The sequence below is a fragment of the Rhea americana genome, unplaced genomic scaffold, assembly GCF_003343005.1.
Source record: "Rhea americana isolate MKP2758 unplaced genomic scaffold, rheAme1 scaffold_39, whole genome shotgun sequence".
NCBI lineage: Eukaryota > Metazoa > Chordata > Aves > Rheiformes > Rheidae > Rhea > Rhea americana.
This window is the reverse complement of record NW_028186523.1, coordinates 4,619,107-4,635,227: the sequence shown is the minus strand read 5'-3', so window position 1 is coordinate 4,635,227 and position 16,121 is coordinate 4,619,107. Positions and strand designations below refer to the sequence as shown.

General features: G+C 39.7%; 1 protein-coding gene across 1 annotated transcript; it reads left to right on the top strand.

Annotated features, from left to right (window-relative positions):
- Positions 1–95: 95 nt before the first annotated feature.
- LOC146591057 (transcription factor SOX-17-like) lies at positions 96–2,767 on the top strand. The gene is made up of 2 exons (XM_085313587.1): positions 96–457; positions 587–2,767. The coding sequence occupies exons 1-2, from the start codon at positions 160–162 to the stop codon at positions 1,321–1,323; spliced, it is 1,035 nt and encodes a 344-aa protein (XP_085169713.1). The 5' UTR covers positions 96–159; the 3' UTR covers positions 1,324–2,767.
- Positions 2,768–16,121: the final 13,354 nt, after the last annotated feature.

Sequence of the window (16,121 nt, the reverse complement as noted above, 5' to 3'; positions counted from 1 at the left end):
GCCGCCACCTTCCCGCGGCGCCGCCCCCGCGGCCCCATTGGCCGCGTCGCTGCTCAAATAGGGCTCGGCGCGGGCAGCGGCCGCAGTGCGCGGGGCCCCAGCGCCGAGCCCGTCCCGCGGCGCCGTGCGCAGCTCCCGGCGCGGCGCGGGCGTCCCGAGATGAGCAGCCCCGATGCGGGCTATGCCAGCAGCGACGACCAAGCGCAGGGGCGGTGCGCGCTGCCCATCATGATGCCGGCCATGGGCCCCTGCCCCTGGGCAGAGTCGCTGAGCCCGCTGGGCGAGGCGAAGGTGAAGAGCGAGGCGGCGCCGTCGGGGGCGGCGGGCGGCCGGAGCAAGAGCGAGTCGCGCATCCGGCGGCCCATGAACGCCTTCATGGTGTGGGCGAAGGACGAGCGCAAGCGGCTGGCGCAGCAGAACCCGGACCTGCACAACGCCGAGCTCAGCAAGATGCTGGGTGAGCGCGGGCGCGGGGGCGGGCGCGGAGCACCGGGGCGGCGCGGGCCGGGCGGTGGCGGCGGCGGCGGGCGCGGGAGCGCGGCGGGCCGTTCGGGCGGTGCCGCTCTGACGGTGCGTGTGGGCGCAGGTAAATCGTGGAAGGCGCTGTCGCTGGCGGAGAAGCGGCCGTTCGTGGAGGAGGCGGAGCGGCTGCGGGTGCAGCACATGCAGGACCACCCCAACTACAAGTACCGGCCGCGGCGGCGGAAGCAGGTGAAGCGCCTGAAGCGCGTGGAGAGCGGCTTCCTGCAGCACGGCCTGGCGGAGGCGGCGGCGCCGGCGCTGGGCAGCGAGGGCAGCGGCGGCGGCGGCGGCAGGATGTGCGTGGAGAGCCTGGCGCTGCCCTACGCCGAACAGGGCTACGCGGCGGGGCCGGGCGCGCTGGGGCCGGGCGCGGGCCACTACCGGGACTGTGCGCCGCTGGGCGCCGCCTTCGACGGCTACAGCCTGCCGACGCCGGACCCGTCGCCGCTGGACGCGGCGGAGAGCGAGGCGCCCTTCTTCGCGGCGGCGCTGCAGGAGGAGTGCGCGCTGGGGCCCTACAGCTACGCGCCGCACGCGGCGGCCGAGTACGCGCCGGCGGCGGCCGAGAGCCCGGCGGGCGGCGCGCTGCGGCGGCCCCTGCCGCAGGACGAGCTGCTGGGCGAGGTGGACCGCACCGAGTTCGAGCAGTACCTGCACTTCGCCTGCAAGCCCGACCTGGGGCTGCCCTTCGCGGGCCACGACGCCGCGGGGCTGCCGGCGCCCGAGGGCGCGGCGCCCGTGTCGGCGGCCGTGTCGGACGCCAGCAGCGCCGTCTACTACTGCGGCTACCCCGACGTGTGAGGCCGGGCGGCACGGCACGGCACGGCACGGACTGCCGGCGAAGCGCCCGGCCCCGCTCCTATTTATGTAATTTATTTGAATCTTCTCTGGGGAGTTTCGCCAACCTCTTCTGGGTGGAAGTATGGCGATATCGTACAGATTAAAAGCGTGTATTTTAAACTGTTCTTCACCTGATGTGCCAAGAAGTTTACACTATTTTCCGTCGATGCCAAATGTTATCACACTTGCAAATCGGCACCATTACTTATCTGCCCTGAAYCCGGTTTTACTAGATGTTTTTTAACTATACAGTATGCATCCCCTTTTATATTCCAGGTAAATAAATTGATGTTCAGTTGTTCCTGTCATTTTTTTTGTGTTCAGATGGGTCCTTTAGAGTGACTAATATAATATCCATCGTGCTTTACTTGCAGTAAGGTGAACACGGCTCGTGTGACATTTTCCTTCTCATAATATTGATCATAAAAAAGAAGTAAAACAGTGTCCAAGACCAAAGAAGTTTGTTCCTGGTACAGCTGTTCCTGTTACATAGCTGAAGGACTAGACCTATGCTGTTGTCTCTTCGAGCAGAAAACACATGACTGTTCCTAGTAGTGTTCTGAGTGTGTTTATTGTCTCGAGATGGCGATTAGAATTTGTAACTGTCATTAATGCACTAGGGAAAAACCTCTTCCCCTGAAACTATGACATCTCTAAGAGGAAAATCTAGATACGTTTGCAAATCTACTTTTAAAGTGTGTCTGGAAGCCCATCAGGTTTKGATACTGATAGGCTTGAACATGACTTCTCTTTATGTGCCAATTTCTGTTCGAATGGAAAAACTTGCAGTGATCTACCAACTATATTGGTATTGTAATTTACTAATTAATCTACCTTCAAGTAGGTTTAAGCTATTCTCTCTCATGGGGTTCAGGCATCTGCCAGTAAGGAGAGAAAAAACAGAATATGTTGCCCAAGTGCTCATCTCACTTGCTCTCCATAAACTGCCAGTAATGATTAGGCATTAAAACAGAAGCCTTTCTAATGTGTGTTCAGTCGTACTGCTCTGTGCAAGTTCTGCCAGCGCAAGAATGCCTAGATTTGCATTGTAATGCTACCTCCTAAGCGTAAAGCTAAGTGACACTACTGACAACTATCTGCCATTTGAAATGTAGAGCATTTTAAAATATTTTAATTAGCAAATGAGAATTCAAATGTGATATAAATGCCATTCATAATACAAATATTTATTTGTACAAGTACTTTTATCTTGCACTGTAATCTTAGACTACTGGGCTGCAGATGAAGAAATCCAGCAAAAATTCCTGTTGCATAGTCTGTATTCTGTTTTCTTTGAAGTTAATATAACAAGCATTTTCTGAACGTCACATACACAGAGCCAATTGAAATATTTTTAAACAAATATTTCAGTAGAAGCATACTTGAGCAGATTGTGTTTCATCTGTTAATTTAGATCAAAGTAAATACTAATTATATCCAGAACTTTGACAGAGTTGGGTTTTCATTAATTTCAGTGAAATTTAACAGTGTGTGCATATAATATTGGCACAATTCACTTCAGGTCATAGTTGCCTGAAATTATTGTCAGGTAATTTTTCTGAAGTTTACAATGAGAAAAGTGCAAAGGCCAGTGTCAGGTTTYTTATATCAAGGATGTATACACAAGGTGAGAAATAGGAGTTGGTATATGTACATGTTCTTAGAACAATATATACAGTCTTATGTTAATATGATGTATGTCTGGAAAGAAAAATTGAATATACTACAATTACAGGCAGATATAAATTTACTAACAGTGAGATGCTTGTAGTTGAAAGGATCAGATTATTGCAGCGTTGTCCCTCCAAGACAACCAGCCCCGGTGATGGTCACCACGGTAGTCATTCTCTTTCAGTGAGGGACTGCTGAAACTATAGGAGCTGCTGTTGCTCATGCCCTTGCAAAAATGTGGTTAGTTAAAAGGAAAAGATTAGCAAAGACCCAGGTACTAGATGTTTACACTCTGAATAGACACGTAGGTATGTTGAAATAATACAAATTTTGTTTGTATTACTTTCTTTTCTTGTAGCAATTTGTTACAGATATCCCAAGACTCATTTTTTTTTCTATAATACTGTGGTTTTATAGCTACTAGTACGTAACTGGACTAAGTTATATGATTTTAAGATCATATGTTTTTGTTCCTTTTTGAAACATTAGCAGTTTTCCTTGTGCTTGAACACCCYACACGTTCCTATGCTGTTTATATGTCCTCTTTCAATTCTCAAACCACCAAGTGTCTTCCTTTTGTCTGAATTGTACCCATATTTGGTCCATTTCTGTAATTCATTTTTTAAAAAAAAAAAACTTCTTCTCAATTCCTGCTGTTGGTTTCCCACTCTCTTTATCCTTATCCTACTCTTTGGTATCTTGTGATTCTTCTCCTGCCCCAACCATGTCATCTTTCCCACCTCATTATGTCCCCTCATCTTGTATTTCCTCCTTAGCTTCTCCTCCCACTGCTGTTAGCCCATGAGCTAGCTCCAGCTTCATGAGCTTCTTCTCTTGTCCCCCTGTGTCTCATTGCCTTGCGCAGTGCTCCTCATCACTCTTAAGCCACCTGCTTGACCTGATTCTGCTGATGGATGATTGAGAGCTGTRTCTACAGCCTGGCAAAGAAAATTTGTCTATGCTTAGTGTGGTTGATAGCAACAGTTGCTAGAATTCAAGAGTAACAGTAGTAGAGAAAACTATTCTTTTCMGTGCCTGTGTACCTGGGACAAAGTATGCTCGTGAAGTCTCTTCAGAGTATTTTGCTGCCTGGTTTAACATAATTGTAGCACAACTTTTCTTTCCAAAAAAAGTTTAAAATCTGGGCAACCTTTATTAGGGGACAATGGAAGTCATGTCTCTGAGGTGATGCCTATCTCAGGCTAAATATTAAAACCATACAGTAAAATATAGGGCTCAACAAAAGGATTCTAATATTGAGTTAATATGGTTGAAAGAATGTATTTTCTCTAGCCTAAATTTCAGAAGTGTCTGACTAGTTTAGAGTCGTTTGAGAGCCGTCTAGACCTAGCTGTCTCGCATGGAAAATAYCTGGTCCAAAAATGTCACGGTAGGAAGCTGACTTCCAGTTCTTGAAATGGAAAGTTGGAGGTGACCCTAACTGCAGGGAGCACTATCTGTGCCGTGATCAGCATCAGCTGAGTACAGTAGTTGTGAATTTGGCTGTCTACTGGAGACTAGCACTGATTTAAGAACTGTTAGCATAATTTAACTACTATATTGGTTCAGGTATAAGACATTTTCTTTTCAAAAATTCTTATGTAAAGAAAATCTGGTTTGTCCTRTATTTGTGTACGAAACTGAGCATGTTCTCAATAATGTGGTCTGGTTAAGAATTACATAGGCAACCAAAACGACGAGAGATGTATGCTCTGGTTGCTTAGCTAGTCTGCAGGGCYGCCTGGCTCCTTGTTCAGTGGCTGGGGCTGGCGTGTGCAGCACCTCCTCTGACACCGAAGTCCAAGCGTGGGCGGTGGGGGCTAACGTACAATTCCTGGCCGGGTTCATTGTGAATTTCCCGTAGCTGCTGCAGGATGAGCTCATGTGCAGATATGTGTTGGCCATATCAGCCTCTGGTGGTTCTCACTGTCCCAATTAACTCAGGTTATCAGACCACGTTTCTGGAACTCTTAAAGGGACTGCTTTTTCTTCTGTCAAGGTAAAACAAGGGTCATCATATATTCAAGGCCACCATATCTTCAATTTGATACGGTAAGTTTGAAAGCTCAGTGTGGGTGTTCTCAAATGTTTTAACAGTATGTATCAAATTATTTTATTTTGATTACCCATTTTATTTTATTTTGCTTTGTTTTGTTTATTTTGTTTTAATTATATTCTTTAGATCCTAAGGAAGCTACACTGTTTTGATTAAATTAGTTTCCGTATCACCGTAGTGAAACTGGTATTGTCCCCTTTACAGATACTCTTAAAAATACTGGCTTACTAAAGATCTTAGTAATTCTTAAATGAGTATGGATGTTCACACAAGATAAATATATTAAGCGTTTTAGGAACCAGTATATTTATGGATGTATATAGAATGATTACTAAATTAATCTAAGTTGATATATACCTTTTAAAATAGGTTTAAGGGTCTGTCTGGATTACAGATTGCACTACAAAGTAGAGAAGCTTGAGCTAGTTAATGTAGTGGAAACAATTTAACTGCAGCAACATAAATGGCTAATTTATACTTCCTGTCAGGGTAAATTATGAATAAGCACCTTGGCTAATCTCAGTGTTTTAAAAACATATATTTAATTAAATGGGTTCATGATTGTGTAGAGACAGGGGATTTCTGACCAGATGTATTCCTGTTCGTGGCAGGCCTTCCTACTGAAAAACAGGTAGCACATAATAACGTACACTCCTTACTTCTTCTGTTTTTTCTGGGTTTTGAGATTTTAAACATTAAATCTGCATTACATTCTGATGTACTCCTGTGAATTTGAGATTAAATGAAGGTCTAAACTGTCAATTTTAGAAGTAATTAAAGTGTTAATGTACATTATTATAGATAATCTATATAATGTCTTCCATTTAAAGGTGCCACAGCTCGTCGAACATAAATGAGATAAATTTCAAAGTAGACTTTTGAGAAGAAGGAAGTAAAACAATCAGAGTTTATGGTCTCTGCCTCCTGACACAGATAAAATGGAGACACAAATCCAGATATCATGGTTTCTTTAGTAAAAAGAATCTCAAAATGAATATCACCAGGAAAAATACAGAAAATTGTCATGGACAGGTAGAAATGCCATTTGAGATGTTCATAAAATTTAAATGCTCATTATTCTGAAACTTTTTAAAATCTCCTTGAATTTCACAATGAAGTCAGTTTTAAATTTCTGTTTTCAGATTATCTCAGAACGCTTCGTATAGGAATGTATTTCACCTACAATGTCAATAAAGAGCAAAATAAAAATGTCTGAGCTATTGGGGTTCTGTTGTTATAGATCCCTCCTTTCACTATTAAATAATACATTTATATATTGTGTACATAGCTGTACTGTGATACAAAATATTTTCTTATACCTGACATAGAAAAATGGTGAAATAAGATTTCAGAAACAAAGTTGTCATAGTTAAAATTTCACCAGGTAGCTGTTGAAAGCAGGATTCTAGCATCCTCCACGTTTTTTAATGGACAACAATTCCAGAGAAAATCAATTTCCATCCCTTGGCTTATCAGAGAGAAAACTTGTTTCATGGAGTATTCCGTGGAGTTATCAGGGGAATATAGTTATTGTTCACTTAGAGGGTGGCAGCTCCATTTACCAATAGAGAATATATTTAGGTACCGGCAATCTTGGGTTCTTTCCAAGGCATTGTGGAATTACTTTACAGCGTCTGATTTACTTTAAAGCTTCTTGTTATTGCAGTTTAGAAGCGAAATTTATCCTGCACACATCCTGTTTAAAGCAAAATTTTCTCCTCTGTTGAACAAAGATAAAGAATATTAGAATATGTTTTTGCAGCTAAAGTTTGCATCTCAGTTAACTGGAAAGGTTAAGCAATATTTGCGAATCTGTGAACTTGGATTGATTGGTACAACACAAATTCGGGTTTCAAATGCACATATTAGTTAACTTGCTGGGAAACAATCTAAGACATAGTCAAGTTATGTAGTCATGATTTGGTTTCATGCTTTGAATGTTTAATTGAAGAATATCATTTCTATAAAAGTTACTGTGAGCTAGACTACATGTATTTCCTTGATTACATGCATATCTTTTCTTTCAAGATGTTAGTTTTTGATAATTTTGCTTATGTAGAATCAACAGTAAAATCAGTGAGTGGTTTCCATGAGCAAGGCAAAGCAGATGTGGCCTCAGACGATTGCAACATATCAATTTGGATACCTTTGAATTGGCTATACAGTTCACTGTGTCTGAAAGTGTAACACTACAAAAATATTAATATTGACCTAAGAACTTTGATTCACAATGTCCTGGGCATGCTTTAAAAAGAATGGACTTAATTCACCATTGATTTGGAAAACAGCAGCTGTTCTGTATCAACACCCGTTCTTGATGAGTGGAGTACAATAAAGTCATCCAGTTAAAGCTGTAGTGAGCTACTTAATGCATGGAAAACAAGCTAGAAATTGTCAAGATATAAGCCCTATCACTTCTACATTCAGCTGAAATTCCCTGTGTTGTTTTAGTACAAATATTTTTGGAAAGAAGAATGAGAAAAACGCATGCGAAGATGAGGCAAAAAAATAGGAGTTCTGTTCTCTCCTTCCCAAATAGGTCAGAGCAATGCCTGGGGGGATAAGCTGCTGTTTTATGTGAACTCTCATATAGTCTGGAAATCTCCACAGAAGAAGGGAAAATAACAATATTCTATAGCCATAAATTGAAATATTTATAAGAGATCTTCTACTCTTCAGCTTTTGCTTGGTGTCCTGCAAGGATTCTCAGAGGGGTAGGTGAGTTTCAACCTCATGACACAAGTTCTTTGGGAATTTAATTTCCAATTGCAGCACATAAAGCATTTCTCACTAATTTACCAACAACGGTAGCATCACCTACACTCTGTGTTGTCAGAGCGGGAGATAACTATTTCAATCCAGATGAGCTGAATAGGTTGGTAAATTTATGTAAGTAAGTTTATGTAGTCATTTATACTCTGTCCTATACATTCTTTTCTGCAGTCACTTACAGCGTTTTTTTGTTAGAAGAATGGGCTTTGTCTTTCAAAACTCAAATTTCCTCCAGATTATTCATCCAGTTTATTCTGATTTCCAGATCAGACACTTTTCCAGACTATCTGCCACTTAATGAAACACTTTTAAAAGTTTTAGAGCCCTGGAAAGATGTATACAAACAACAAAATCTTGCACATCAACTGCATCAAGCTCAGAGTACCTCTACAAAATTAGGCTTCACTTTTACGGCAGAGAAGGAAACACTCGGTTTGAAAATCTTGTGTCACAGCTTTGACTTGAGTGACAAATCTGAACTTGCAGTTCCATGAACATTTTTCATGATGACAAAACCAACATTCATCTGAGTTAAATTATTTATTTTGTTTTTAATCCAGYTTTGCTCTGAGAACAGTGCTTAGGGAACCACAGTTAGAGAGGCTTGTCTGCTATGAGTTTATGTCAGCACTGAGAACTTTGTTTGTGGCTAGTAGTAGACAAACCTAAAACTTCAGGTGGCTTTCAACATGCCAGTATTGACCAAACAGGTGGAGARGGGTCCGGCTTTACACAGTGCTTCCCTCTGGTTATAATGCCAATGCAGCAGCACTGCAACACTGCACAGTGTTTCGCACTTCTTCCAGAGTGTAAATTACTTTTGCAAATTTGACTTCAAAGTTTGTTCCTCTTAAAAATATAGAGCAGAGTTCACAACTCATCTTTTTTTTTTTTTTTCCCAAAACAAATGTGGTAAGAAAAAAATCAAATATGTGAGATAGAGCCTGAATAACGCCTATTCCTGATCATGCATCACACAAAAAATGTAGTTATCTTTATGCAAACTTCTGTGCTGTGTTCAGGGGAGGTCTTACCATGGAACATGACCACTAGATGGCCCAGAAAGTATAAATAACATTCGATAACTAATCRTAGCATAATCTTAATTTCTATAATTCATCCAAAATTTGCCATGTTTTGTTTGTAGTCTGTGTTCAGCAGCAGAAAGAAAATAATTTGCCTGTATTTACAGATAATTCTCTAAGTTTTAGCAGAATTTGAAAGATCTGATGTGACACATTGAATATTATTTCTTTTGACAGGCAACAAAAATCCTTTAGGGCTAAATTGGATATGAATATTCTTGCGTTCCAAACAACTTTAATGCTTCTTCCAGTCAGGATGGATGAGCTATTTGCCTTGATTCAATGTACCTCAGGTAATTCAGAGTGRTTGCCTACTGCTACCAAACTCTATCCTGTTAATAGTTTAGTCAATATGGGCTTAGTGCTGTAGCGCAGCTGACTACTGCGGTAACACAACCTAGCATGTTCAGGCTTGTTCTGTTGGCTGACAACCTTGACACCATTGTGCTATTTCCTCTATTTGTATAACAATCCCTGGCTACAGTATATATCCTTGGGCAAGAACTTCCATTTTACTGTTCCCAAACGGCCTTCATATAATTTGCTGTGTGTGCATGACCTGAATATTGCAGAAATAACTGCACTGATCTTAAACATGAGAAGGGAAGCTTGTTAAACACGCAGCAGCTCTTCCTGATCCAGAAGTCAATACGCTTGCTGTGATTTAGTTTGGATTTACATAATACCATAGCTTTTTGTCTTACATGACGCTATAACACTACTGCAAAGAATTTATTTTGTGCACCAAGAAATGTATTGCTGCTTTTCATCCGCTTTGTTTATGATCTACTGATGGCAAGTGTGACTGGCCGTATGTTTAAGATTAGATTTTTCCCTTAAATGAAATATTGGAGATTCCCTGAATTCCTTCTGCAGTGAAACCCACAGTTTCCCACCTCTCCTTGTGAGCAGCCTGGGAACTAAGCAGCCACATCAGTCTCCACTTCCTTGGGGAAAGTTTGCTGCTTCCGTCATTGCTCCTTCTTGCATTGCTAATTTAGCCATTCTCTACCTTCTGAAAATGTTGCCCGTAAGGAGCAAATATTTCATTTTGATTAGTATTTTTGAGTGTCATAACAAGAACTCATCTCTGTAACAGTGGTGCTGCCATTACTGGCGCCTCTTTTTTTGGTTAGAGTCTGGAACGTGATGTTGATGATCTGTAACCACAAAAAATGCCTTTTCATGAAGTTATTAGAGAAGCTTTTTAAACTTACAAAATCCTCTCTGTCAATTTAATGTTTTTGTCTATCGTTATTTGTCTAAAATAAAAGTGAATAGAATTTCCCATSAGACCTTCTATCAAGTGTAACATTACATTGCTGTTCCATATAGATAAGYATAACAAACTGACTTAATAAGCAAAGATGTGTAGTGGTATGTACTAATCCTTTCAGATACTGTTACACTTTCAGCTTAATCAAGAATCTTACAATATTCTATCCATTATTGTTCATTGTTTAGAGAATCTTTTGCTCAGTTAAGTGACAACAGGTGGTAATAACTGAGCATTTCACAATTTTTAACATTTCTTAACTAGCAGGCATTAAGATTGTCTTTAACTTTGTCTTTTAATTTACCGCAGCGATATGGGCATAGTTTATGCCCATGTTTTTGTACAATTAGTAATTGCTCTTGTGCTACATTCTTATACGTACTTCTCAACCTGAGAAGTATTCTTTCAAGGTTTTCAATGTATTCTTTATCAGCACATTTCATAACTCTTAATACCTTCCAAATAATACTATGATTACCAGAGAGTCTAACGCCATTTGAGATGTACTAGGRTGTTCAAGACAATAACTTGGAGCTGACGGATTACAGTATAGGACCTACTGAAGCCCTGCATCCTTCTGAAGCAGCAGTTAGGTCTTGATTGAGGTTGTCTTTGGTAYGGAGAATTGCTGCAGGTTTGTACAATCCCAGTCAGCAAAATTAGTGACATTAAATAAACGTTTCAGTTAAATTAAGTTAAAATTACAAAATCCCTGCTGAAATTTTGCCTGCCTGTGCTCTTTTTGCTGATTGCACCATTATCTCCTGAGCCTCAAAAGCTGAACTAAGAATGGTCCTAAATCAATGCTTTTAAAAGAACAGATTATTCCATACAAATTTCTTTTAATATGATTTTATATGCTCCATTACACACGTATCATTAGATTCATTGGTGTTTTTGCCTAGTTCCTGACTAATATTCACTTACTCCAACTTCTTCTAGAAAGGGGTAGGAAGCTGTCCCAGTGGAGTAACAGGGCATATCCAGAATATATAGATCCCAAATCTGAATACGCAATAAAAAAAGTCATGCTGGGGATGTGCTAAGACCAAGATGCAATATAGCTAGGGTAGTACTTCATGTTCTGGCATTGCTTATAGAGTCTAAGTAGCTATTTTTGGAGTTGAGTTCATCACAGCCCTGAAGTGTTCTTGAGTTACACTTGGGAGTGAATCTCAGCATTTAAGTCGAATAAAAGCACTAGTTGCTGCTGCTGCTTCTTCAGTTGTCTCAAAGCCCTTACTTGAAATGACTCCAGTTTGTAGATTGTCTGGAAATACTCCAAGCTTTTCTTTGTGCCAAGTGATGAATAACAATAACAGCATTATGATGTCCCATATAAACATGCCATATTAGCTTAACTCTTCTTATTTCCTAAATTAGACCTTCAGTAATATCCAGGAATTCTCATTTTCTTTTCCAGTGTCTGTAACCTGTATGAATTCTCATGATTCACTCTTAAGTAAGAGAAACTAACTGATCTGCAAAATTTACTTCTGTTATACTGTTACTCTGTTGATAGCAGGAAAGCAAACAGTGTCAGTTTTAACTATGATTACTACATCTTGGAAAGGTCATTTTTCCCCTCTTACAGCAAAAGCAAGGAGACAATTCTCTGAAACAGTGAGTTGTATTTATAGGTTCTTAAATACAAAACATTGAGGAAGGTTAACAGAAGAACAGCTAATACAAAAAATAACAGTAGTTAACAACTGGAGGAAAATGGTTCAAGTAGGAAAGTAATTTTTTGCTGTATTGGGTCTTTACATCACTAGTTTAATATTTGCAAGTGTAGCTAGATTTTCAAAAATATTGGTTATATGATCTGCAATTTTCTAAAAATCATAATATTGGAACTACTGGAAAATCTAAAAAAAATCAGAGGTAACTTAGTGGAAGTAATCACAACATTTTAGTTCACAATCCCAAAGGACTGGAAAAGCACAAACATAGTATTTTTCTTAAGAAAAGCCTGAAAGGATGATTTGGAAAACTGCAAATTATTTGRCCTAATGCTCATAACCAGAAAGATATTAAAACAAAAAATTAACAACACATTACAAATAGTGACGGATTAAAAAATTGAGAGAAAACATAGAGATTTTTAAACAACAAATTTCGTCAAATCAGCCTGATTTTCTACTTTAGCAGAGTAAGTGGCTGAATGTTCTAGGGAGAAGCAGTAGATATCTCTTAATGATGGTAGAGCTTTTGGTATTCTTATATGTTAATTTCTCTTAAATTAAGAAAATATGGTCCAGATTAAATTACAGTCCAAGAATAGTTATCAGTCCCTTTGCTTATAAATTGCAAATATATTTTAGATTGAATCCTTATATAGGCTATTTTTTATTTTGCATTTTAATAATGAGTTAAATGATGGAATATGGACTACATTTACAACATTTCCAGTTTTTTTCAAACTGGAAAGGGCTGCAAACATTATAAAGACCAAAATTAAAAGTAAAAATGATCCTAGTAAATTGGAGAAATAGCCTGAGATGAACAATACGAAATTTAATTAAGAAAAGCACAAATACAGTTTAATAAATGCACAAAACCAAGGAAATGAATAAGTGACTTTATGAATACTGTTAAAAAAGAGGAGAGGGAGCATCTTAAAGCTACGTTGTGGTATGAACAAAGTCATTTATTTAACAGAATACTATGGATTAGAAATGATTAAGTCGGAACAGTCTGAGCAGTTGCTGTTCCTTAGTGGGGAGTTACTACACCCCAGGTGACACATGATCACTGGTTGCAGGTACATTACTAGTCCACTGCATTGTAAAGTAAAATACAATAGATGAATCTCTTTCCTTTCTCTTCTCATTCTGAGTAATCTGGTTCAACAAAGTTGCTGTGAAAAAGCATAGGTCATTTTGACACACCAGAAAATGTATGAGACTCAGTTAATTGTCTGCCTACATAAAGCAGCTGTGAGACCTCAGTACTGTGTCTGTGTTTACCTGCCACACTTGACAAAAAGTATAGAGAAACTAGTAGATGTCCAGAGGTCTGGAAACATGATCTGTGAGTAAATATTGAATATGGAAAATATTGAAGGAGTTAATTTTGTTTCTTTATAAAAGAGGAAATTAAGTCATGATACTGGTTTCAAGATGTAAAATGTTACAGAAAGGATGGTGATCAATTATTCTCCTTGGCCACAAGGCAAAATGATTTGTCTCAGTTTATTTCTTCCTCCAACATAAATAAAGTATCATAAATATAGAAAAGCAATTTAGTGGTGTTTTTCAATGCTAATGGAATTCTACTAACATGTAAGCAATTGCTTTCACAATATAAAACATGATGRATGTGAGGAGTATTTTGGAGATTGTTGTATTATACATTGACATATTTCTTGTCAACAGAACAGCATGAAGTTCTTGCAATGTGTTAATGTTGGGGCATGACAGGCAGAGCTGCTCTGTTTCTGTTGCACTTGTTTTCTCTGCTGGATCCCAGTAGTGAGGGACCAGTTAGCAAGAGACTCTATACAAAAAGAGAATGGAGCAAGCAACTGCATCTAAACATCTCCTGGGGACACTTCCCCTTCAGCTCCTCCCAGACACTTCCCCATAACCCAGCAGTGCCACATACAACTCTGCCTGCTTTTTGCACCCTCCTGCTATATTAATCCCAATACTCAGCCCTTCYGGACGTCTTCCACGTTTCATCCATCCATCTGCTTCAGTAACCTCGCACACTCTTCTCTGTCCCAAGAACAGCTGTGCAGGGGTGGGTAACCACCCGTGATGGTGTTTGAGAATGTACGGCATGGTTCATGGGATGATGTGTGATTTTATGGAAATTAGTTAAATAGTGCACATAGAATTTCTCATGGAGACCCACATGCTGCTGAGTCGTTATCRTCTCTTCCTGCAACATACACTCCATATGAATCRGTTTTATATTTATACTTTCATTYTATATTAATATTTTCATTAATGTGATAAAGATAYACATTCTAGGCCAAACCTTGTCCTTAGAGAAACTGAACTCACCCATTTCTGTAATGTGAGGCCAGAAAGCTAAGRTCTTCTACTACATGGTTATTTTTACAGATTTAAAGTGACAATTTGTCTAAAACAAAGATCAGGCTCATTTATTCATATGACCCTGTACAGCCAGTGGGAAATTGTCTGAACAAAATTGGCTTGGCTTCTATATTTTACTCATATAAGGTGACTAATTGTCTCAAGATTATCATCTGCATTGTAGTAGAGGAAAACCAAATGACAGCCCCACATGAAGTACTGTATAATCAAACACAATATAACAGTCCCTCCCTCAAAAAGATTGCAATTAAGAGACCAGCCATAACAGATGACTGGAATAAGCCTGTGAACCAAAGTCAGAGGTTGAGGTGAAGGGAGAAGAATACTCAATTCATAAGTAGTCAGGAGCAGTTATGATAACTTGGAATCATTTTGGGAGCAAAACTAAAGATCACAAGAGTTTTCTGTGTGCAGTACAGTGGAAGGGAATGTGCATGTATACAYATAAAAAGAAGAAAAACAATCTTTTATATTTTTTTCTCTCTACAGCCTGYCTGGAAAATGTATTGGGTAATTATATTCCATGGTTTAATCCCTATTAAAAGAATTACTTGGTACCACTGTTAGCTGTCAGTCTCTTGYACAACTATAAGCTAATACTAATCAGTCTTTATAGACTTACTAGTAAGTCCTTATTAGTAAGGTGTAAGATATTGAATGGAAGAGGGTATGTCCTCTGCRGCTATAGGACCACTGGAGTAACAGTTTTTTACATTCTTTACAGAAAAAAATAAATTAGTGAGTTAAGGGAAAAAATATGATGGTGCTAGAACTGTTTTCTACTGCTGATAATGCCTGCCTAGAGTGGACCCTTTTTTCGACTCATGTACCTCCATGTGTACATTCAGCTGTCATGTTTAGTGAATAGAGTCGTTTACTGTAAGTCAGTCGATGTAGTGTATGTTGGAGCCACAGACATTGGCCTTGTTTGATACAGTGTGAATCATAGTTATTGTGCTGGCAGCAATGGATAGAAAGCAAATGGCATATCTGGTCTATCTATTCTGGCAGACGTTTATAACGCCTCATGTTCACAAGCAGAATATGTGAGTACCTACTCTTTTTTGGGGGGGATAGTGTATGCTTACTTGAAATGAAACATTCCTGCTTTGAGAAACACAGCTCTGAAACCACAGGGTCATCTACAAGCTTAAGAAATTTTAGCTGCGGAGTATTTTGAGACATGAGAAACAGYCTGGAAAAGCTGGACTTGGGCTGTGCAAACTCTTCCCAGGTAATCAAGGTAATTGCATTGCCATGAACACAGCTAATCCTAAAGGTACACACACACCTGATAACCTATGTGCACCTCAGACTAGGAAAGAGGATCTTACTTAATTGGTGAGAAAATAAAAGAAAACATTATTGGCTTGTCYCAAGATTTACTGGTTGTTTTCACAACTAAAAGCTCTATTTTTGTTGATTTTAACCTTTCACATCATCAGGTTATCRTGTTATGTTCCTAGTTGCCAGCTTTACTTTAGTACATTGCAGTAGTGGGCAAATCTCTAAATCAAACAAGGTAGTTGTTTTATCCTGGAAAAACCTGCAAAATAATCTATTATCTGACACAGGCAGTCAAAATGGAATATGTAAGTCTGCAGACAGTGTTTGCCAYAGGAGTACACCTTCTTAAGAGTAATTCAGATATTTTAGTTTGGATTAATTTAGTGGTTTTCATCATAGATGTGTTCCCAAAAATGTGATGAGATCATGTAAAGTTTTATGTAATGCAGATTTCTTTAGCTGGAAACCTGGCTTTATAATAATTGTCTCCTTCTTTCATTTGAACCAAACCAAACCAAAATATTTTCTTTCTTTTCTCTTGAAGCTCC

Bases quoted from the DNA above. Each gene is read 5' to 3' on its own strand.
- LOC146591057 (XM_085313587.1), top strand. From the start codon at position 160: ATGAGCAGCCCCGATGCGGGCTATGCCAGCAGCGACGACCAAGCGCAG. The intron at 458-586 runs GTGAGCGCGGGC...GTGTGGGCGCAG, and splicing joins CGAGCTCAGCAAGATGCTGG to GTAAATCGTGGAAGGCGCTG.